Source organism: Sinocyclocheilus rhinocerous, unplaced genomic scaffold (genome assembly GCF_001515625.1).
Source record: "Sinocyclocheilus rhinocerous isolate Xijiao unplaced genomic scaffold, SAMN03320098_v1.1 scaffold1164, whole genome shotgun sequence".
In the NCBI taxonomy this organism is placed as follows: domain Eukaryota; kingdom Metazoa; phylum Chordata; class Actinopteri; order Cypriniformes; family Cyprinidae; genus Sinocyclocheilus; species Sinocyclocheilus rhinocerous.
In genome coordinates, this window is record NW_015643253.1 from 1,223,635 (window position 1) to 1,249,050 (window position 25,416).

At 36.4% G+C, this 25,416-nt stretch overlaps 1 protein-coding gene across 1 annotated transcript in view; it reads right to left on the reverse strand.

The window, feature by feature from the left end:
- grip1 (glutamate receptor interacting protein 1) overlaps nt 1-25,416 on the reverse strand; it is a 156,379-nt gene that overhangs the window by 31,369 nt on the left and 99,594 nt on the right. The window contains exons 10-14 of the mRNA XM_016574707.1: nt 24,311-24,457; nt 20,616-20,765; nt 8,391-8,577; nt 6,118-6,263; nt 3,839-3,919 (exon numbers count right to left, since the gene is read on the reverse strand). Coding sequence (XP_016430193.1) covers nt 3,839-3,919; nt 6,118-6,263; nt 8,391-8,577; nt 20,616-20,765; nt 24,311-24,457 — 711 coding nt within the window. The remainder of the gene's footprint in view (nt 1-3,838; nt 3,920-6,117; nt 6,264-8,390; nt 8,578-20,615; nt 20,766-24,310; nt 24,458-25,416) is intronic.

Here is a 25,416-nt window from a genome sequence, read left to right on the forward strand (position 1 = left end):
AAAAAAAAAAACAGGAAAAAAAGACTTCTTACATAAACAGATACTCAAGCTTGATAGTATGTTTTGGAAATCAAGCAACAAGATGATTCTTATTTGTCAGACAAGCTACATTATGACATTGAGAACGGAAAAGCTACAGCCATCTTCTGTCTGCTTCCTAGTGGCACTGTGGTTGCCACTGGTAGCTGATTTGTTATAGTTTCCTCTCTTGTGTTTGCACTGCTATTTGGCCTAACCGTGATAAATAGCATGGCTCATTCACAGTTTCTGCACTTTGCCTACTCATATTGGTCTGGCCAGGTGAATACCAATCTTGACACAAGCTAAGTGTCCAACTGGAACAATTGCATGAAGTAAACACTTGCTTTGTGTATCATCTGATCCGGTTCATGTGGTGGCCATGGTGATCTTCAAATGCATTTCTTAGGAATTAACCTTGCTTTTTTGGGCTATAAAAATCCTTTTTTTTTTGTTTATTCGAGCCAAATCTGTAGTCTAAGCAGCCAAATATTATCTTGTCTTATTCTTCAAGATGCCACCAGGAGAATAAGACAAGGTAATCTTTAAGGAGAAGTAAACAAAACATCTATAAACGTGTCCCACTATGGCTTTATTGGTACCTGTGAAATACAGGCCCCGCAGAGGCACAGAGCAGAAAGCCATTAAACTGTTCAGGAAGGCCACGAGAGCTCGGCAAAGCCCATATACATAAATCGACACGTGGATAGGACAGCCTACGTCTTTCTTTCTCTTTCATTCCGAGCCATAACAGTTGACTTTCTCAGACATCCTGCTGGTCCTGAGCCAAGTGGAGGCATAATTGAGTAGACTTTCTTTGCATATATATAATATTGCTTTAATAGAATGGGATTTCTCTGTGCAGAGTGCATATCTCCTCCAGCACTCTGTCTTCATTAGTTAAAAAGAAGAGCTCCACCCATTCAGTGCAAACTCCATGATCTTTGAATCTTAAAGGGATAGTTCAGCCAATAATTACAATAATTTCATTATTTACTCATTCTTACACAGTTCCAAACCCATATTACTTTATTTCTGCTGTAGAACACAAAAGGAGATATTTTTATGAATGTTCAAGCTGCTGTTTTCCATGCAATTACCATGAATGGGGGTTACAAGAGGATTAAAAAAGGATTCAAAAACACCATAAAAGAGACTTGTGCACTGTATTTTAAGTTTTCCGAACACATTTCAATATAGTTTTTGAGGAACAGACCAAAAAGTCAATTCATTGAAAATCTTGCTGTGTTTATAGACGACGAAGCAATGTTTTTGGTGAACAGACTCATTGAGTCTTTCTCCATTTATTATAAATCTTTTGATTCATCATTCAGTTTACTAAACCAGCATGAATCATTTGTTCATGAATTGGACTGATTCTCAAAGTCAACTCACTCAATTTTGCTGCAGCAAATCCTGAATTTAAAGCATCACTGAATAATTTTTCTTTTGCTCCCACAAAACTATTATACGGTTTCTATGTAATACAGAGTTATATAGACCTTTTATTACACTTCTATGGTGCTTTTTGAATATTTAAAGCTCCAGCTGCCATTCATTGTACCTGCATATTAAAAGAGCCATCAATCTATTCTTCAGAATTTCTCCATTCATGTTGCATAGAAGATATTTTTTTGGGGGTTCTGTTAAACTATTATGTTTATTGATATCATGGAGTCTTTGAGAAGACGCAGTGGAATGGGAACCAACAGTTAAGGGAATTTTTTAATGATCTGAAAAGCAGTTACAGAAGTACTTTAGCACAGGCACAATAGTTTGTCTGGTTCATTAAGGAAGTTCAGACAGCTGTAAAACCCACAAAGAAGCTTTACTGGGAACCGTTTGCTATTAGCTTTGGACTGTGCATATCTACATAGCCAATCCTGGGAGAATTTGCCCCATCAAATTAGTAACAAATGTGAGGACTTGTACACAACCAGCAAGATAATAAATACTTTCATTTAGAAAGTGTGGAGGACGGCGGGCAAAATTGCTTTGGAGGTAAACAACTCCGCAGCTTCAGAGAGAAGCAATTACTGCTGGGTTGTTGCATGGGGTCCACCAATGTATTTCACGAAGACGCTTACTGGCTAATAACAGAAAGTTTGTATCATATTGCTGTAATGGGGAAAACAGTCAATGTCACAAAACCGAGCTGGGATGAGGTGATGAATCATTCTGGCTTGATAATGCGGGCGGGCATTGATGAAGCAGCTGACAAAGGCTTTGAGCGTTAGGAGCATGGGGTTTACGAAGCAAGCTCTGCAGAGCCCCTGACTGCAGATGGAAAACAGATTGAATTCACAGGCAGATCCATCTAGAACTACCTTTCCAAAGAGCCAGGTGATGGTAAACGAATGACACAACAGGAGAATAGACACAGTATCTCTGGAGGAAGAAGGGAAGGATGATGGTTTGGAAAGTAGTCTAGTGTATAGGACAGAGGAGATAAAAAAAGCTAAGAGTTAAAAGCATCCAGTGCAAAACCGATATATAGTTGAAAGGCAGGATCAGTTCAATGCCTTAAATCCCCACAATGCACCAGACACCGGCTGTATCTGAATGCGAAAAAATATGTTTCAAAATGCAATTTTGTCACATTGACTGTGCCTTCTCAGGCATTCACAAGGGTAGGAGGCATTGCTGTTATCATTAACCAAAACTATTAAAGGGGTCATATGATGCCATTTCAAGTTTTCCTTTCTCTTTGTCTTTGTTAATTGAAATAATTCTGAAATAAAATACAAATATTAGATGAAAAACTACAAACAAAAATGGGAAATGTTGCCTTGGCAACTAACTGCAATAGGTTTAAGATGAAGTACTGAAATAAAACTAGATATAAAAATATTTGTGATTATTTTAATAAAAAAACTAAACAATAAAGATGACAAAAGCACTAAAAATAAATTTCAAATGTAAACTGAAAATATAAAAGGTAATTTGAAATATTACTAAAAAATATAATAGAATATAATTAACACTAGCAATCATTGAAATACAAATGGCATTTGATAAAGTGATTGAAAGAATTTTCCTTTTCTATGAGTATTTGTAGTCACAAATTTGTATTTTTTGGTTATCCCCAAAGCTCACTGGAATTCTTTATAGATCATTAGACGTGATATTATGGTGCCCTGGGAGACCTTCATATACAAAAACACATCACACAACACTGAAATACACTGAAACTGCCTTCAGTTCTGGACGCAACTACTGTAACCTACAGTCTGTGCCTAGCAATTAAAATTAACTATTGCAATAAATAAGAGATAATATATACTTAGGCACTCCTTTTCATGCAGAACTTCAAAAATGTAATAAATAAGCACAAACCCTCTGAGTAAGAAAGTTTTTTTCCAGCACCCTAATAAGCAACAGCTACATTATTTCCCCAGTAACCCAGTAATAAGTCACCCAGATGTGTTTTTTTAATGTCTTTGGAACTGAAACAGGTTAAATGTCACATATTTATATCTCAGAGATATAGGCAATGAAGGAATACCCAAATGTATAGACTTATTTCAAAATTTGTGGCCTGGATAATGAACAGAAAAATGCTGAAGAGGCAATTAAAGCTCCAAAGGAAAAAGTGGTAAATTATAAGGTAATTTAACAACAGTCTCTCACTGTATACTTTCTTACATTTACATTTATACATTTGGCAGATGCTTGTATCCAAAGCAACTTCATTCAAGGTGAATGCCTGCCTTAACATGCACCATTAAATATAATTTTTACACCTGGATTGAATGTCAGAGAGCACAAGCAAAGACAGTCTAATTAATATGCATAGAGGAACTGAGAGAAGAATACGTACAGCTGATGGTGATGCCCAGTTCCACACCTGGCTTCTTTGGTAGCTTCACATGGAAGGTTCCACTGCTCGGAATAACCGATTCTGGATGAGACAAGGACAGAAATACAAAAAGGTCGATTTTTAGATGCAAGTCTATCGATATCACAATTCTGGAGTTTTAATAATTGTGAATTTATAGATAATTTTGAAACCGAAAGTGGAGATTCAAATGAATGTCCAAACAAATGTATGTCCTCATCACTCACTCACTCACTCACTCACTCACTCACTCACTCTCACTTTGGATGGGTTAAATGCAGAGCACTAATTCCAAGTATGGGTCACCATACTTGGCCACATGTCACGTCACGAATAAACCAACACTTATTAAAGGGATAGTTCACCTCAAAATGATATTTTTGTCATCATTTTCTCACCCTCATGTTGTTCCAAACCTGCATGATGATCTTTTTTTCCGTGGAATGCAAAATGAGATGTTTAGTAGAATGTCCAAGCTGTTTTTTCCATACAATGAACATGTGAGGGCCACAGTGGTTTTCATTGAATGTAAAAGAGTAGCTTTTACTTGCTTTGTTTTACATGCAAGAAAGAAAGCATATGGCAGCACAACATTCATTTTTTTGGGTGAACCCTCTCTTTAAAGTGACTTGGAGACAGCTGTTAAAAATTCAGGCAGAGATGTAGACAATCTCTCTGACAGAAGCCCAGAAAGCTCGGTCTGGGAAAGATGGGAGAAAAAAAAATCTTCATAAAATATGTCGTTCTCCTCTGGGCAGTGAGTCAAACTCAAAAAGAATGACAGAAGTGTCAAAGTGCTCAAAGAAAGAAAATGCACAGCTCTCCAGTGACCCGCCATTACACATAAAGACCTCTGCTCTAGAAAATATCATGCAGTAATTTAAGCCAACTCATTTAATCCAAATCAACAAAAGTGTCTTTTAAAACAACCACTTGGCCTGAACGATAAAGAATACTGTACAAGCAAAAACACGGTTAAGTTGTTCTCCTTCAAGCGCATCCTTTCAAAAGCAAATGTTATTGCTCTGTGGTAAAATATTTACATTTTATTGGGTTGCACAGAAAAGTGACATTCAGTTTTCAAACTGTGTGTTGCAGAATGGAAGTAAGCGGGTCTTGCAAATAATGGTACATTCATGCCATGCCAAAAATATAATTTTCCAAATTCAATTAACAAATAAATTAAAGCACTGTTCAAAAGTTTGGGGTTGGTAAGATTTTTTTTTTATGTTTTTGAAAGAAGTCTCATGCTCAACAAGGCTGTATTTATTTGACCAAAAATTCAGTAAAAAACTATAATATTGTGAAATATTATTACAATTAAAAATAATGTTTTTATTTGAATATATTCTAAAAAGTAATATATTCCTGTGATGGAAAAGCTGAATTTTCAGCAGTCATTCCTCCAGTCTTCAGTGTCACGTGATCCTTCAGAAATCATTCTAATTTGAAATCATTCTAAATTTGTGAACTTTGAGTCAGATTAGAATTTACAGATACGAAGAGTTGCTATCTGAAATTTTTATCTAGAATGACCATTTTTATCAGGCTCCTATAATTGTTCAGTTCTTTCACTTTAATGGCATAGAAAAGGACCTATACATTGCCATTAAAGTAAAATTACTGAACCTAAACATTGGAGCCTGATAAAAATGCTAATTTTAGAAGAACATTTCAGATGGCACTTAGAGGCTTTTACATCTGAACTCTTCATACTCAGTTTTTGTGAGTAATATGCATTAGTCGGTTAACGGACAGGAGGCGATCTGTGTTAGTGCCGTAAGGCTGAGACTATCCTTGAAGTCGTCAGAAACACATTTTAAGATTCCTGATAAGCGAAATAAAAGAAATTAAATATCAAACCAAATTAAACAAGACAAAACACTAGGATGACAAGCTAATTACAGCGTGTCTCAAGGACTACAGACGTTCGACGTGGCCCATACTGTGATTACACTGCCAAAGCACAGCACGAGATGGAAAAATTAGAGAATGTGTGGTGGATTTTCAGATGAGAGTATATAAACAGTATTTTTATTTGGATGTCCGTCCGGAAATAGTACCTATTAAACCACGGGCCACTTGTCTTGCAGTACTAATCATTTCTATGCATCAAACACATGCCAGATGGTTGGGCTCTCAGAATTATGGCATAACTTTTAAAAAGAAAAGAAAAACACTAGGACAAACGTGGGATGTGGCCAGATGGATCTTTCATCCCCAAACAGGTTTGGAATTGATGATTCGGTACTTGTCCCCACCTGCTACGTCAAACTCAATCTCCAGTGTGACTTTGCTGGTGATGCTGGAGTCCCTCAGCAGCTGATTGGTCTCCTCTAGCGTGCTGTCCTCAGTGGGGATGCCGTTTATTGACAGGATGCGGTCGCCAATCTGCAGGATGCCGCACCTGTGCACAGAGAGCAGATTTAGCACACCATTCCTCTTACACTGGCCAACAGACTAGCTGTGCTGAATGCACAAAATAAAAATAATGGACTGGTGTAGAAGGAGACAAAAAGGGGTGGTGGGACCCAGGAAATGTCTCACACTGACCAGCCAACCACTTATATTATGCCAGCTGGCGCCGTTAAATAGACATTAGTGAGTGGATGTGACGCTTTAGCCAAAAATACAAATGTCCTCTTAGCTCAAGGTCAGAGTAAAAGCACTTTTTAATAGCTGAGGGAACAAAAACTCTTTATTGAATTACAAAATGGCTCATGAGCCAAACAGAAGCAATATTACTTTTGCTTTCACTGCTAAAAACACCAGCAAAGTTGGTCACCACAAGGTATTTGCTGCGTTTTGGATGCTGGTATCCATCCATTACCACCAAGAAATATGTAAAACATTCAAACAAGTCATATTGTGAATAGCCTCAAAAACCAATGGTGTTGTAGGAAAATATTTACTGAGAATAATGACCTTTAAGGTATGTTTAGTTCTTTTTAGAGCTCGACAGCCCTAGTTACAATATAGAAATGGGTTCAGCTGAACACATGCATACTATTCTGAGATACCAATATAGTGTGCTTTCATCTGGAATATTTAATCTTTAGTGTTTGTTCATTTGTTCATCTCTAAAATCTCTAAATCATGCTGAACAACATTCAAATCTAAGGGGGAAATTTCTTTCTTGAACTGTATTTTATTTTACTTTATTTAATTTTAGCAATGAAAGCAGGATTCATCTGGCAAAAAAAAAACAAACAAAAAAAACTAAATATTATTAAAAATTATTATTAGATAAAATACCATACATAAAATATAAATATATTGAAATAAAAAAATTAAACCACCAAAATACCATAACTCATATAACTGACCTGACCCATATTGGTGAACTACTGCTTTTGACTAAATGTAATACTTTGTAAATTAAGTGAATAAACATTATTCTATATTGTATATCACTGCGGAAAAAAAAGACGTAAAACAGATCAATTTACAATAAAAATGAAAAAAAAAAATTTAAATAAAAAATAAATATATAAACAAAAACACATTACTATAACTAATATAACTGATCTAATCCATAGTGATGAACTAGAACATTTAACTAATATAATATTATTCTGTAAATTACTGTAACAAACCATAATTTACTATATTATAATTAACTCTAATACTATAATATTTTGTATATTGCTCCAAAAAGAAAGTAAAACACTACACAGGTGTCACCACAAAAGCACAAATTAATCTGTGAAATGTTTTTGTGAAGCATTAAAATTATGCATAAATCACAAATTAATTCAATAAAACAGATTGCAGAGTTTACTGTAAAGTAAATAAATAGTAAGGTTGTGCACTCGCCACTATTTCTTGTCCAATTTGTTTTTTAAAAAGTTACATTATTTTGAAAGGCTAAATTGTCTTCCCAGTATTGAAAAATGTAGTTAAGTTGGCAGCATCGCTACTCTTGTTCCCCATCTCCGGTAGTTCTTTATCAAATCACCAACATTACAAGGTTTATGTCCATCACTGCAATTATAACTTCGGCTGGCAGCGACTCATCCCTGTTGCTTAGGTAAGTAATTACAGTGAAGTTGGGATGTAAATCCACCTCAGTCGACGAGTAAAGCTCACTTGGATGCCAGCTGAGGCTCCGCCACTCAGGTAATTATAGTTAAGTGCTTTGCTCTATCACGTAATGCTGTAGTCAATCACAGCCCAAGCAGGCTGGAAATCAGAGCGTCACGGCCAGGCAGTTATATATCATGTGTGATCATTGCATTATATCATCGATGAAGCTGTGGCTCTGCGGAGGACAAGTTCTAAGCGGCGAGAACGGCGCAGTGATGTAATAACTGTGGGCTTTGGGATGTGTTCAGATAATCAAAATTTGATTCGAGATTAAATATTCAAGATTCCCAAAGGGAAGTTCACACTTCTCTGATAATGCAAACAATTAAGCCGTGCCGTGCGATCTGAGGAGGGGTATCTGGAATATTAAAACCCAGAGTTTTAACTAGGTCAGATGAGGCACTGGAGAAGCACTGGAGATTAATAAAAATCGTGTTGGAGATCTTACCGCTCTGCCGGGCTGTCGGGGTCTATGTAAGCGATGAGCGGCGGAGAGGACAGGGTTTCCGTGGCAAAGACTCCTCCCTGAAGCTGGATCCCAAAGCCCATGATGGAGTCGCTGATGAGGGTCACCTCTGTTGTTTCTGTGTGGACCACCTGACCGGCCAGTCCTACCGTACTGGAAGCCAGAGACACTAGAGGAATGAAAAACAGAGGGCAACAGGGTCACAAACAGCAGAAAGTTCCTCACAGAATCCCAAAAGGACCCTCCCAATTCATTTTTACTATATGGAAAAGAGCAGCTTGAACATTCTGCTAAAATTCTCCTTTGGCCATCAACGTAAGGACAAAAAAAGTCAAACAGATTTGATAAATCAACCAAATTCTAGTGAACAATCCTTTAAAATGTTTCAAATAGCTGTTCTGTATGCATCTTTTAACATACTAAAAGGTTGTCAGCCATGTGAGTCTTTGCAATGACTGAGCTGGATTTGTGCCCTCGCTGCAGATAAGAATTCAATATGTGTGCTAGTATCTTTGGGCCAACTAGGTGCGCTTAGAAATAAGAAAAGACACTTTGATATAGAGCTAGTGTATTATATCGCAAATCAGCCCACAGGGATTTGGGGAAACTCTTCCTGTATATGGTACAAATTATGAGGTTGTTAGAACGTCCTTATCTTATGGGTCTGGATCTGAAATTACTATATTATGCAATACTTCAAAATAGTATTGTCATTATAAAAAAAAATTATAATCAAATAAATAGGATAATAAAAACTGATATTTTACTGAATATACAGTTATTTTAACAAATGAAATATTAGGAATGCACCAGTATTATTTCTGACTGCTTCCTCATGTGTGTGTGTGTGTGTGTGTGACAGGTAACCAATAATTAGCCAATATTAAATTTCAATATTATTTTGTATATAAAATTAAGCAAATTAAAGATAATTTAAAATAAAAGAGACAATAAAAAATAAACATTTAAACACAAACACTTAAAACAGACACCATTGTAATGTGAATTATGAAAAATGGATATTCATTTTGACATTTGCTTGTGTTTTTAAAGGTGAACTTTCAAGTACTATATAACAGAAAAGACATCTAAATGTAAAAATAGGAGAAATGAGCATGCACTGACATATATGCAATATCGACTGATAATGTTAACTAAAAAACTGTGTATATCTTATCTATATCTATTAGAAACACAAACAAGCCTGTGAAAACAGATAAACCCTGTTGTTTTCACCATGCTGATTGAGAGCGTTTAAACCAGCTTACCGAAAAGCAGACAGGCACATAAGCATAACCAATGTGATTTATACACCGCGCTGCACCCCATTTACAATTGTCTATATCAATAAAGTGTCATGGGATACATCTCAATTGCAAAGCCACACATTGTAACTAGGCTGCAAAAAGGCACAATTTTGCCCATGCGTACTGACGACAACTTTCAGAGATGTTTGTTCGCACTGTGTGCTTTCAAAGAGGCAAGTGAAAATGCACTCTGACACACGAGCGCCCGTCACACCATTGACTGACCTTAAGCTTAATCCGTCATCCCAAGCACCAGGTAGCACAGATGGCAGCCAAGAGGTCTCTTTCCCCATAGACACGCTCCCCCTCATACGGAAATCTGCCTCCGGGTTATCGACCGGCGCCAAACCAGGCCTGCCGCATTTTTAAAGAACCTGTGATACTCACCGGATCACTCTAGTGTGACTTGAGACTGAGTCTATCCGAGATTGATGATCCTGCTCATGGGCTAGATTTACAGCTCCAGACACCTTTATTGTTTTAAATGCAGTGACCTTTATTTTTTTTATTGGGAGTGAGGGATGAGAAAGGGAGGTTAAGGTGACGCAGATGAGGATAGGATGCCTCGTGGATGCTGAAACACTTTCAGGGACGGGTCTGCGGTGCAGATCGATCAACAATCGTTTGGGACTCCTCTTGTCTGAAGCACTGAAAATGATACTGACTGGTCTTTTTGCGAATGGCTCAGGGGCCTCAGACTGTGAATTGACCCGACAGGGCTTTGTGTGCTTCGGAGTCTTGCTTCGTGAAGTGATTTGGTTAAGTGGTGTCTTCGGTTTGTGGTAGACTTCAAAGGCTCTGACAGACAAGGAAGCACCTGAGGGGTCATCGTCGACACATCTCAAAGAATCACCAGCCAACTGACTCTCTCTAGCTCGTTCGCTTCCTCCTCCTCCTTCCTGCAAGAAATCTTCATTTCAGCTTCCCACATGCCAGTGAGTCAGCTGTAACTCGAAATCCTTAGAATGAGTCAGAAGAGTTTTGAAACATCTTTTCTTTGGCAGAGAACAGATTTTGGCAGCTCTAGTAAAATTGGAAAATGCACCTTTGATCTCAAAGCCCTTAAGTTGCGTCATTGTTTAGATCGGTAGGACTATCTATTATAAGCTCTCTCTCTCTCTCTCTCTATATATAAATAGACACACTGATGTTCAAAAGTCTGGGGTCACTAAAATACACCTAAATAAGTTTATTCAGCAAGGATGCATTAAATTGATCAATGTAAATGTAAATGTCTTTTGAATCACAGTTTCTCAGCAGCACAACTGTTTTCAACATTGATCAAAATAAGTAATATTTCTTGAGCATCAAATCAGCATATTAGAATGATTTCTGAAAAATCATGTGACACTGAAGTCTGAAGTAATGGTGCTGACAAAGCAGGTTTAACGTCACAGGAATAAATTATATTTTAAAATATATTAAAGTGTTAAAAATTGTAATGCCATTTCACCATTTTACTGTATTTTTATTTCAAATAAATGCAGCCTTTGTGAGCATTCAAATTCTTATTGACAAAACTTTTGAATTGTAGTTTATGTATGCACATAGAGTGTAGAATCCTAAAATATACGGGCCTTTCTTAACTAAAGAATATCTCAAAAATATATGAAACTGACAAAAACAAACCAAAATGTTAAGTAATCTATGGAGTATCAAGGCTATCAAACCAATGACTACAAAAATATATACATTTCTGAGGCTCATACACAAAATGTAAGAAATATATGTAATATCAATATAATTTTATTGAAAGAAAAAAAAGAAAATTAATTTTTTTTCCCAGGTAATTTTGAACCCCGTTGTGCATTGTAGGGTAAAAATGTTTTTCTGACAAAGCGTTGCATGATGTGTGTGTGTGTGTGTGTGTTGAAGCCTCGAGTCACATAAAAGGAGCTTGGGAAGAAGAGTCTCTCAAAATTGTGTATGCTGTAGCCTGATTTGTCTTGCAGAAGATACCAGGAACCTTAATGTCCTCAACACTGTCCTTTAATATAATCATAGTTTTCTCTGGCAGAACGCTAGAGAAAAATACCTCAACTGACGACCGCATGGAAATCATAAACGAGGACTGTAGGCATTAGCCAACAATTAAATTATGCTAATATTCTCCTGGTGAGAAGACATGGTGCTAGTTCAGTCACAGTACATTAAACGCAGAACGGTTTGTTCCGGACCACAGAGACGCAGAGGGGAACAAAAATTAGCATGACACCACCTCCAACAGAGGTAAAACAAGATTTAGAAAAGACATCAGTGAAAGCTTTTTAGAGTATATCCCCAGCAATAGAAGAGGAGACAACAGACTGAATGTCTCTGTTTATGGGGTGTGTGGACAAGATAGATTCTCCTCACCGCTTCATTGACTGTTTGATCTTGCAGTAGACATTTTCCACAAATGGGGAACAAAATTCTTCAAAAAAAATAAAATAAACCCTTTTCAACAAACAGTCAGTGAAAGGAGGTGCTTAACCTTCAAAAATATTGACTGTGAACCTCAGGAGGTCAAACTAATTATTAAATTTTCGGTTTTATACCGTTTTTGTACATTTATAGCAATAAAAAAATAATCAGGGCAGAACAAAAATACATGATATATCCATTTTACATGAAAAAAAAAAAACTAAGTGGACAAAATGGACATTAATATTCGCGAATGACTCAGGGGCCGCAGACTGTGAATTGACCCGACAGGGCTTTGTGTGCTTCGGAGTCTTGCTTCGTGAAGTGATTTGGTTAAGTGGTGTCTTCGGTTTGTGGTAGACTTCAAAGGCTCTGACAGACAAGGAAGCACCTGAGGGGTCATCGTCGACACATCTCAAAGAATCACCAGCCAACTGACTCTCTCTAGCTCGTTCGCTTCCTCCTCCTCCTTCCTGCAAGAAATCTTCATTTCAGCTTCCCACATGCCAGTGAGTCAGCTGTAACTCGAAATCCTTAGAATGAGTCAGAAGAGTTTTGAAACATCTTTTCTTTGGCAGAGAACAGATTTTGGCAGCTCTAGTAAAATTGGAAAATGCACCTTTGATCTCAAAGTCCTTAAGTTGCGTCATTGTTTAGATCGGTAGGACTATCTATTATAAGCTCTCTCTCTCTCTCTATATATATATAAATAGACACACTGATGTTCAAAAGTCTGGGGTCACTAAAATACACCTAAATAAGTTTATTCAGCAAGGATGCATTAAATTGATCAATGTAAATGTAAATGTCTTTTGAATCACAGTTTCTCAGCAGCACAACTGTTTTCAACATTGATCAAAATAAGTAATATTTCTTGAGCATCAAATCAGCATATTAGAATGATTTCTGAAAAATCATGTGACACTGAAGTCTGAAGTAATGGTGCTGACAAAGCAGGTTTAACGTCACAGGAATAAATTATATTTTAAAATATATTAAAGTGTTAAAAATTGTAATGCCATTTCACCATTTTACTGTATTTTTATTTCAAATAAATGCAGCCTTTGTGAGCATTCAAATTCTTGTTGACAAAACTTTTGAATTGTAGTTTATGTATGCACATAGAGTGTAGAATCCTAAAATATACGGGCCTTTCTTAACTAAAGAATATCTCAAAAATATATGAAACTGACAAAAACAAACCAAAATGTTAAGTAATCTATGGAGTATCAAGGCTATCAAACCAATGACTACAAAAATATATACATTTCTGAGGCTCATACACAAAATGTAAGAAATATATGTAATATCAATATAATTTTATTGAAAGAAAAAAAAGAAAATTAATTTTTTTTCCCAGGTAATTTTGAACCCCGTTGTGCATTGCAGGGTAAAAATGTTTTTCTCTGGCAGAACGCTAGAGAAAAATACCTCAACTGACGACCGCATGGAAATCATAAACGAGGACTGTAGGCATTAGCCAACAATTAAATTATGCTAATATTCTCCTGGTGAGAAGACATGGTGCTAGTTCAGTCACAGTACATTAAACGCAGAACGGTTTGTTCCGGACCACAGAGACGCAGAGGGGAACAAAAATTAGCATGACACCACCTCCAACAGAGGTAAAACAAGATTTAGAAAAGACATCAGTGAAAGCTTTTTAGAGTATATCCCCAGCAATAGAAGAGGAGACAACAGACTGAATGTCTCTGTTTATGGGGTGTGTGGACAAGATAGATTCTCCTCACCGCTTCATTGACTGTTTGATCTTGCAGTAGACATTTTCCACAAATGGGGAACAAAATTCTTAAAAAAAAATAAAATAAACCCTTTTCAACAAACAGTCAGTGAAAGGAGGTGCTTAACCTTCAAAAATATTGACTGTGAACCTCAGGAGGTCAAACTAATTATTAAATTTTCGGTTTTATACCGTTTTTGTACATTTATAGCAATAAAAAAATAATCAGGGCAGAACAAAAATACATGATATATCCATTTTACATGAAAAAAAAAAAACTAAGTGGACAAAATGGACATTAATATTAATAAAATTATTAATTATTAAGTATTAGATTTATTTACATTTATATTGCAAAAAGTCAAAATAGTTTTAAATCTAGCAATAAAAAAATAATCAGGGCAGAGCAAAAATACATGATATATTCATTTTACATGAAAAAAAAAAAAACTAAGTGGACAAAATGGACATTAATATTAATAAAATTATTAATTATTAAGTATTAGATTTATTTACATTTATATTGCAAAAAGTCAAAATAGTTTTAAACCCTGACTTTTTTTAATCAATAAACATTAATCAGGATGGAACTAAATGGACAAAATGAACAATCAAAATGAATACTATTAAAATTAATAATTATTAAATATTATAAGATCTAGTAATTTTACTTTAACAAGTCAAAATAGTTTTAAACCCTGATTTTGAAATTTTCTAGCATTAAAAATGAATCAGGGTGGAACTAAATGGACAAATTGAATAATCAAAATTAAACTGACCAAAAAAAAAAAGCCACTATTATTAGTAAGTTAGTAAGTAAATAAAAATAAATAAGTAAATATAGTATATGTATAATATATAGTAATGAATAATAAATGTATATGTATAATAAATAGTAATTAATAATAAATGTATATCAAATATTCATTATATTAATATGTGACCCTGGACCACAAAACCAGTCTTAAGTTGCACAGGTATATTTGTAGCAAAAGCCAAAAATTCATTGTATGGGTCAAAATTATCGATTTTTCTTTTATGCCAAAAATCATTAGGATATTAAGTAAAGATCATGTTCCATGAAGATATTTTGTAAATTTCTAAAAAAGTTATTATCATTAGTAATATGCATTGCTAAGGACTTCATTTGGACAATTTAAAAGGCGATTTTCTCAATATTTTGATTTTTTTTACACCCTCAGATTCCAGATATTCAAATATCTCTGCCAAATATTGTCCTATCCTAACAAACCATACATCAATGGAAATCTTATTTATTCAGCTGTCAGATGATGTATAAATCTCAATTAAAACAAATTTACCCTTATGACTGGTTTTGTGGTCCAAAGTAGAGACCTGCGCGGGACGGATTTTTCAGTCCCGCTCCCGCAAAATTCTGTCCCGCGTCCGCCCCAGCCCGCTTCCGCAGAAAAATATCTTATGTGGTCCCGCTCCCGCCCGCGACATCCATGTTTTGTCCCGCTCCCGCCCGCAAAAGCCCGCATAAAAGTAATCTATATAGATCAAAGAAATTTACATGAAATGGTTCTGTAACATCTCCTAAGATCCACAACATCCCAGCATAAACACTCCCCATAACATATTTGTTATTTAGGCTAAGCATCAACATTCACAAACCACAGTTATTTTTAACAGAAAAGCAAGCATGGGCTGCTGCGTGCATGGTTTGGCATGGCAGAATGCGAGCAGAGCGCTTCCTTTATTATCACTAAAAGCTGACATCTCAGTTCATCGCGATCTCATAAAGCTCTGTTATAACACAATGAACATATGCACAATGAATCTTTCACAATGTCTACACTTCGTGTGTTAAAATGAGACGATTCGTAAGCACGCAATTTCAGCACTGCGGTGAGTAGATTCTAACACCTCTGGTTGGCCATTGAGTTCCAGAAATCAACAGCTGAGTCTGTGATTGGCTACATTGCGCAACCCTTTAAACGTGTTATAAATAGAAACTATGCCTAGCTTGCGCGTTAATCATTTTAATGTTATTAGTTGTTCTTTTTGCTTTTGTGCAACACATAAATAACAATTTATATGTTTTAGACATTTTATGTTTAGATAATTTCTATTTTGCGGGAGTCCCGCGAGCCATTTTATTTTCCGCATCCCACACACACACACACACACACACGAGTCTCTTCCCGCCCGCACCCGCACTCGCCCATCAAGAGTTGTGCAGGTCTCTAGTCCAGGGTCACATATTATATTAAAATAAAGTATTATACAATAGTAAAAAAATCTTAACTAAATGAACAAAATGCTTTTCATGCTAGGCTAATTTTATGTCAGATAACAGTTTATTTAACATATCTAATAGATTTCACAACAAAATACATGAGTTTTGTCCCTCTAATGCTTTACAAAAAAGTAACAGGACACTGAATTGTACTAGCAAAAAGTGCATTGGAAAATGGCAGCAGTTTTGTGACCTTCTATGTTATCGCTCAGTGTGAGGAGATAGGTTGGCATCACATCCAGACGTGTCATTGCTGTCTGATGGGTGACTTTGCAGCATTGAAGAGTGTGTGTGAGGTTTATCCTGTCCCTGTTAGCCAGTGACAGTAAAGGCCTAAGGAGGGACTTTTAACAAACCAATGCCACTTTGTATGCTAGAAGACGTCACTCATGCAAAGGCTGGGAATGCTGAATCAGCAGCACATCATGCAGTGAACCCGTCCTCACTCATTTGCCTTCTCACTATAGGCTGTCAGAACATCTGGGCAATTGGACTCCTTGATTCGACTGCCACGGCCTCTGTGCAGAGCTCTATGGACAGTGAAATCAAGGTGCTATGCAAATGGAGCTCATTTGGAGCACCAATGAAGTTAATCAAGCTTTAATTAAGCTTTCAATTTGGGCCAGTGAGCCAATGAACAATTTGCTGCCCTCTGAGCTTCACAGCAGCGGTTAGAAACAAGGTGATTGCGGATAAGGTGCTAATATTCATTAGCATTTTTTGGGCAATTATCAATTTAAATTTGATACAATTTCAAGCATTTTAGCAAAAGGTCATGAAAAACATGATCTACAAAAAAAAAATAGAAAGAAAGAAAAAAAGTCAAGCGTGTCCAAATCAGTATTGTTTTACAGTCTATACTCCTGTACACTGGAGAAAAACATGGATAATCATGTGTACTTCATATTTCTTTTGAGAGAATGACTTTTCCCCCCCTATTTTTAGGTTTTCATCTGATATTTACATTTTATTTTATTTATAATTTTAAGTTTTTTAAGTTTAAGTTTTCATCTAAAAAAACTATTTTAAATACTTGTACTTTTCGTTTTAGTTAATAACAATCATTCTTTTATCATTTTCATTTTTTAAATTTTATTTCAAGTTTTAGTAATTTATTTAGATTTAGGCTTTCATCTGATATTTATGTTTTATTTTGATATACTGAAATTTTTATAGTTTTACTTTTTGTTTTATTTAACAATAACAACACTGGTGCAAAGTTTTTACTATGTAAAAGCTGATACCCTAGTCTGGTCAATCTGGTGTTTAGTTGGGCAGACAGCTGGTTTCCCAACATGACCACATAAAAAATAAGCAGACTAGCCTGACTAGGTTAGGAGACAAACTAAGACCAGCAAACCTGCATAGGCTGTTTTTTTTTTTTTAAAGAATACAAACTGTATTTTACAGGACAAAAAAGTATGTCTGTGCATTTGCCTTTTTAACAGCGAATATTGTACATTATGATATATCTCACTCTGGTGTGCTGCTCTGACTATTCATGTTTCATGAGTTAGAGTAAAATCATAGCTGAGGAAAAACTCAATACAGCTATTAAAGACCCATTATGAAATCATTTTTCTAAACAAACGGCATCTATGAGGGGCCATGCACATGCTAAAAAAAATTTGTTAAATATCACATAGTTCAGTGTATGTATGACAAATTAAGCTTTGATGTTTATTTATTTATTTATCCTAAATGTACACTTACTTTTACTGTACTGTACTTTGTGTACTTGTACATGGAAATATACTTATTACTTATGAAAAGATCGCTTTCTTTCTCCCACTCTCTTTCACACACATCTTTCTTTCTTTCTCCCACTCTCTCCTAGGGAGAGGGAGAGGGAGGGGGAGGGGGGCGGTGGGAGTCGTGGCCTAATGGTTAGAGTGTCGAACTCGTAACCCAAAGGTTGTGGGTTCGAGTCTTGTACCGGCAGGGATTGTAGGTGGGTGGAGTGAATGTACAGCCCTCTCTCCCACCTTCAATACCACGACTGAGGTGCCCTTGAGCAAGGCACCGAACCCCCAACTGCTCCCCGGGCGCCACAGCAAAAAAAATGGCCGCCCACTGCTCCGGGTGTGTGTTCACGGTGTGTGTGTGTTCACTGCTGTGTGTGTGTACTTTGGATGGGATAAATGCAGAGCACTAATTCCGAGTATGGGTCACCATACTTGGCCACATGTCACGTCACTTTCAAATGCACACACATACAGTACAGATACATGGTCGCGAGCACACGTGCAACAAACACACGTACAGAAACTTGTCAGCGCTGACCCGCAACTTTATCAGTAAAATAGTTTTGCAAATGAAAAGCTATAACATTTCTCAATAACGCTACTGTTTTTGAAGAAGTTAAACTTACGGATTTGCTATTGGTAGAGATGCTGCTGCCGAATAATGTTGAGAGACTAACATGCAGTAATCTGGTAATTCACACACGTTTAATCCATCTCTCTCTTTCTCTCTCAATAGCTGCATTTTTCTACATATTAAACGCTGAAGCCTCTGTTACTAGCATTAAAATAAAATGACATTTTGTAATCAGCAATGGGATTCTGCGATAGAGAGCACTGCAACAAGTTCCAAGGATTCATTTTTTTTGCTGTTTTGGGCTGATAATATTATATATTATGTATTATATATTAATGGGCAAGGGTCCCAAATATTTATTTTGCCTATAAGAGGTAAATCCAACCCTGACCATATTACTGAGTGCATTCTAATTCTGACTGAATATACCGTATACGTAACAGTTACAGCACTGCAGGCTATCACGGCATCTATTGGATTTTGCTGATATTGCATCAAAATAACTCCACTTCCTCTAACATCTACAGTAAATAACCAAGCAGCTACAAATGCAATGAAAAACAAACTCAAAAACAAGTCGGCTAGTGAAAGTTAGCGTGAACGCGGTCAGCAATGTGAGCAGCTGATTAATAATTTTTCCAGTGCCAACGTTTGTTTATTGGTCCTGCTGAAGAAGCCCCGCAGATAATAGCCCCATGCGATATGAAAGCTTGGTCGGGTAATTATCTGCGGCAGAGGAGGCGATGACGACGCTGCTCGGTTGAAGGATATGAAATATCTTTCAGGATCTAATTACTGGGAAGCCAGAGGTGTAATTTCCCTCTTTCACTTGGCGCCTTCAGATATGGGAAGAGAATGCGTTCACTTCAGGTAAGTGCTATCATGCTCTCTGATCTTATTCAGATTCAGAGCCCAGCCGTGGAAAGGAAGGGCAGGAAGGATAGGAACCATGTGCAAGAGGTCTGAATGTACAGATAAAGACAGACTATCATAGCGGAGACCGGAAGAATAATAAACGTATGGCCTTTCTTTAATACCAAGCGACCTCGTCACATTTATGTTGGGGTTTTATTGCTTTTTTGACTTGACCAAGCTTCTCTTCGCACAATTGCATGCGCTTAGCATAATGTGGCATTTATAAAGATTTGTTTCTGAATTGCTGTGGGCGGTACTTTCAACCTGACTTATGTTTTGCACAAAGAATGGCAAAGGCAACTATAAAAACTTGAAAGCTAATATTAAAGTCAAGACGAGTCCCTGGCCAGAGCATGCGTGGATGTGCTGATACATTAGAGAAGTTTTACAGGAAATCAATAACCAAGCCTGTTTTTGTTTACTTTAGCCATTCCGATAAAAACGAAAGGTTTTAAAGAATGAATCAAAGTGGAACTAGGCAAAGACTGACAGTAAATCTGTCGAAGAGAGGATAAAAACCTACATAGAACATCTAATTATTCAATGTATTATACAGAGCAATAAAGAAGGTCTTTGACTCGCATTGTGGCATTTGTAAGATGGCACCGTCAAGGTAAAAATAGTACTTTCAAACGTTTTTCAAGACCCTGTTCCATTCAGTTGCATTCCATAAAGCAATTTAAAAAGAATGCTTATAACTGCATGTGAAAGCTTTCAAGCTTCAAAAAGGACGCAGAAGCACCATAAAAGCATCATAGAAGTGGTCCATACAATGAACTGGGTGAGGAACAAATTGAATTTAAGTAGCTATTCATTGGAAAGAAAAGTTGTTTTGAGTCAGATTTGAATGAACTGTTGATCCAGTTTACAAAACCGAATGATTCACTCTCAAATTGATTCATTTCTCGAGATGACTCAGTGATCCAGTTGCAGAAATTAACTCCTCACTGGAGGTGAAGATCGGTGAATAATGAGATAAATCAAGTCGAACTCTTCCTCACAAAGCTGTCAAATGCAGCGTACGAGTCGTATGGACCACTTTTTATGGTGGTTTCACATTCAGTTTCAAGCCACAGAAGAAAGTCAGTCATACATATTTGGAATGACATGGGGGTGGGTAAATTAATACAAATTTTGGGGTGAACTATCCCTTTAAGAATGAGGCCTCTTTTTGAATTGTGCTGAATTTTTTGTTCTTAAAATAGATGATCGATCCTTATTAGATATCAGAATATTCAATATGACTGCATCAAACGTACTTGAGCTCTTGTAGTCTTTCTTCTTCAGTTTGCGTCTCATCATGGTGCCGCGGGGACTTGTGGGATACATGGTGCGTGGCAGCGTGTTCATGTTGAGTGAGCTCAGACTGTAGGCACTCATGGAGGTGGGAGAGAAGGATGAACCCAGAGCTGTGGGCGAAAGAGAGAGATGTTTTAGCAAAATTATCAACTCTCAATAGGCGCGTTTCCATTACCCTTCAAATTGCGCAAATTGAAATTGCGAATTGAAAATACGCAATCTACATTTATACAATATCGCCAAAGTTTTGCGCAAATCTGTAATGGAAACGCGCCTAATGACTCATTTCAAAACCTCATATACTTAGTATATAAAGTTCAGTTTTGCTTGGTAAAATGCTTCTATTATACATTTTTACTCATTTAAAACAATTGAAAAAGAGAAAATCCAACATAAACTTCATGATGCCATAGTATTCGGTGTGTCACTCTTGCTTTAATGACAGCAGCAGTGGAGCAGCGTGATCATGATCAACATCTGACAACCTGTACAAAGTCGCATGATTAATCTCACACATTTACCTAGATTAGTGACCTAGAACCTATTCATTTTGTTTTAAACATGTTCAAATCCCATTTTGAATCCCATATTTTCAACTGAACTTTCGAACCCCACCACTGTATCTTAACGTTTTCTAACAACAGGTGCAAGCGGTTTGTCAGCAGTCGAGGAAATGCACAAAACAACTCATTAAAGCGCTACAGACTGCGCCCTCATCTTTGACACTGTGTGAACGGTGGTAAGTCTTCATCAAAGCACATCTCTAAAAATACTCCCCGATGCCTAAAAGCCACTTCTATCACAGAATAACGGCTAAGAACCAAATCACAGTTCGTACTGATCAGATGAAGAGCTTCAAAGCCATTTTTTAGCTCTTATAAAAATTAAAAAAAAATTCCCAACTGGCAGAATATTACTACTCCAAAAAATCTGTTTTATTTGGCTGGGACATTGGTGATGCTGAAAACATGGCAGGATTAGAGCAGATTAGTCTTTTTTTATTTTTTATTTGCTGTTTGAAACAGTTTGTCTGCCCTTGGCACATGAGGACATTCTGCTTTTCTCTTTCTCTCTCTCTTTTTAAAAGCCATTAAACCACAGCTTTAAGAGCCATAATGAGGCCTTCTGGTCCACTTGTGTATTGCATAGGATGAGCTTTCCTAATCCAAACATTAACCAAAGAGTTAATGTCCAGCAAATAAAGGCTAATTTGTCTTGAGGAAAAAAGAAAACAGAGGCTTAAGTAATACAACTCTCAGGGGAGTTTTGCTCTTTCACGCGCATCAAGGACACATCTTTCAGAGTTAAACACTCATAACCAAGGGGGTTATATAATCCAGGAAAAAAAAAGAGACTGTGACTAAAAAGTATTGATGGAATGGCAGTAAATTATGTGAAGCCACCAGCACTGAAGTGCCCGTGGCATCTTTACGACCCTCCTGAATGGAGAATCTGAGACACGACTGTGAAGGTGAGAAAAGGTGCCGCAAGCCATTTTAGCCTTGTTGCTAACTTCAAAATTCAATCATATGTGTGATATATGTGAAAACCAGTTGAATCGCTGGAGGTTTAAAGGTTTCTGTACCATTGGTTGCTGCAGTTTTTAAACTTGAGTCAGCAAGATGTTTAGGGGTCTGCAAAAATGAAATTTTTAGGGTTGTCAAAATTAATATTTAAGTTTTTAATATTCATATTTAAGTTTAAATTAGCTAAATTAACCATATATATATATATTTTTAAAAAATTTTTACACTAACAATTATGTGTTTTACAAATATGTTTTATAATGTTTTATGTTTTAATATATATTTTTAAATATCCATCGAAAATATTCATAAAATAATAACTAGGCAGCCCTAGTCTTAACAGTAATAAATAAATAAAAACAAAGTATAATAATAACTAAAAATAAAATTTAATAAAAAATAAAATGGAAAATGGAAAATATCAAAAACGAAAAATATAAAAAACTTTTTTATTTAAAAGTTTATACAGCTACAGTACCATTTCTCGAATAGTGTGTAGAAAACATGTATCTATAGCATGAATATAATATGACTTTTCTTCACATAGTATAAATGGGTCTTTATAAATTAAATTAAATAGCTATTATATTTTAAAAATTGAGTTATTCACAAGATTATACAGCTACTTTGAGGTCCTTGGCATCAAAATGTTCCTTAGGTTCCATTGTGTCACTGCTCACATAAAGCTAAACTACACTAAACTTGGTCGCATCATAAATGGTCTGTCACATCGCCTCTAAGCGCTAGCTCTCACTAAAAATGAACAACTTCCATTTGCCAACTTCCAACAACTTTAATGCTGCAAACCATTGTCAGTGTTAACAAACAAGTACAGGTCATCTCTAACAGTCTCACAGTGCCCTTGAAACAAACAGAGCGCCAACAAAAGAGATCAATAAAGCCCTTATGGCCGGAATTTATAATAATGAGTCCATATAATCAAATCAGACTCTGTAAGGCCGCTGAAAGAGGAAAAGCATGACCTAAAACATAAATGAGAAGTGCTTTTGTGGCGAGTGACAATCTTCCCATCTTATCAGCCAATTAGAGAGTGAATCTAGTGCCTCAGGATGTCAATTATCATTGACTACATGTCCCAGAATGTACTTGAGACTGTGAAGTCCACCCATGACCTCACAGGCAGAAACGATCAGGTCACGTTGCGAGAATGTCAATAGTGCAATATTGCTTCCTTAACAAGGATTATGTTCCATATCCCCCCAAAGAATGGCACCACAAAGGTGTCCTTTGGATTCACTGTGTATCTTCTGCACAACAAAAACCACTGAATGGCTCAGCGCGTCTGGCTTCGTACAGTGACTCTGAGCTTTTCCGTAATGTGCTCTCGCCTCTGGTAGAATAGAGCTCAGCTACACCCACAGATGGAGAATAAAGACCAGATATAATACGGAGGAAGAGAGCAGCGCAGAGAGAGAAAAACAGTCTTTAGCTTTAGCATAGCTTAGAGACAAGGAAACAGCTGGGGAACAAATTAGTTCTGCTCTGTTTTCCAAAGAGATCAAATAAAACACACTAAAAAAGACAAAAACAAAAACAGACTTATCAAATAAAGCACAAAAGGAGACATTTGAACGAATGCAGTCCTGTATTGCATATCACATTCCTGTAGACGCCATGGGTTCAATTCCTGAAAAATGCATGATTTAAACTGATAAAAAAAAATGTATATTGTGTGTGTGTGTGTGTAAATCGCTTTGGAAAATAAAATTAAATAAAATATACAGGATCTACTAAGTGACAGACATTTATAACATATGGAGACCTCAATCAATAAATTTAAAGATAACTTTTCATCTTGCATGTTCAGCAATACATACTGCATCTTCACTCCCATTGGCTGTCACTGCTGATTCGCATAAGTTGAATACTGCCCAACTTGGCAATGTTTTTTTGCTCATGTGGCATTAAATAGCCACAAAAAAATCTCACTGAAAATATATAAGACTGAGTTTTTACTAAACAATGAAAATAAAAAAAATCTGGAAATATTGACGTTATAAAGTCAAAACCCATAAAAGAATGGAATAAATCCATTTATCGGTGATATTAATGAGAAACAAGGAGTGATACAAGAGGATGAGGATGAAGGAAAAGGGAAGGATCATTACAGGGGTTGTTTGGAGAGGTTTTCTGCTTGGTCTGGCTGCGGGACTGGTCGGGGTGGTAGGTGTTATAGTGTTGATAGGGAAGGAAGTTGCTGTTGTTGTTTGTTCCGGATTCCCAGGGCAATGGCCGGTTACTCCTCTGCACCTTGACTGACCACACGGAGAGGAGAGAGAGAGGGAGGACGTGAGCAGGAAGAAACATACTGTACAACACCACATAAATGCCACTGTATAACACATATAAGATAAATCATACAAGGAGAAACACTTTTAAAACTGCGATTAACCCTGGAAAAAAATACCATGGTTAAAAGTGACCCTAGTTTAACTATGTTTAATGAAGGGTTATTTAGTCTGCTTTGTGATTGGGCTTTCTTCATAAGTACAGAAATGGACAAAAACAAGGACAAGTAAAACAAGACATACCAAATATTTGTTGCTGGGATAGTTTATTAAAACGTGAAAAGTTATGTTGTACCAAACCTGTATGACTTGAAGAAAATGGGTCAAAAAAAATAATATATATAAATAATAAAATAAAGAAAATTAATTTGGGGGCGAATTATACCTTTAGAAGATGTTCTAGGTCGAAACAACCAATGTCACAAATAATGTATATCTGACCATAAGCACAGCTTTGGACAAAAGACAAGCAAGTTAAGACAAGTTTAAAAAAAATCAATAAAAAAGATATATCAAAATATTTGGAAATTTTGCAGGGAGAGTTCATTAAAAAGTTTAAATGTTTGTTGTTACAAACTTGTATGACTTACTTTCTTCTGCATAAAACAAATAAAAAATGTTTCATTTGTCCATACAATAAAATCAGTGGGTAAAAAAAAAAGTAATTTTTTGGGGGGTGAATTATCCCTTTAAGGAACATTCTAGGTCGAAGCAACCAATGTCACAATTAATGTAAACCTCACCAAAAATGTACCTGCAAGCTACTACTAGACTTTCTGACTTTCATATCGGACAAGCAGACTGAATATCTGCAGTAGCAGGCACAAAGAAACAAAATACAAGCATTCACATAGCAAGGTCTTTGCTCCCCTCAAAGCGTCCTCCTAGGAATACACAACTATGGACACCGGCATTGATCATTTTCT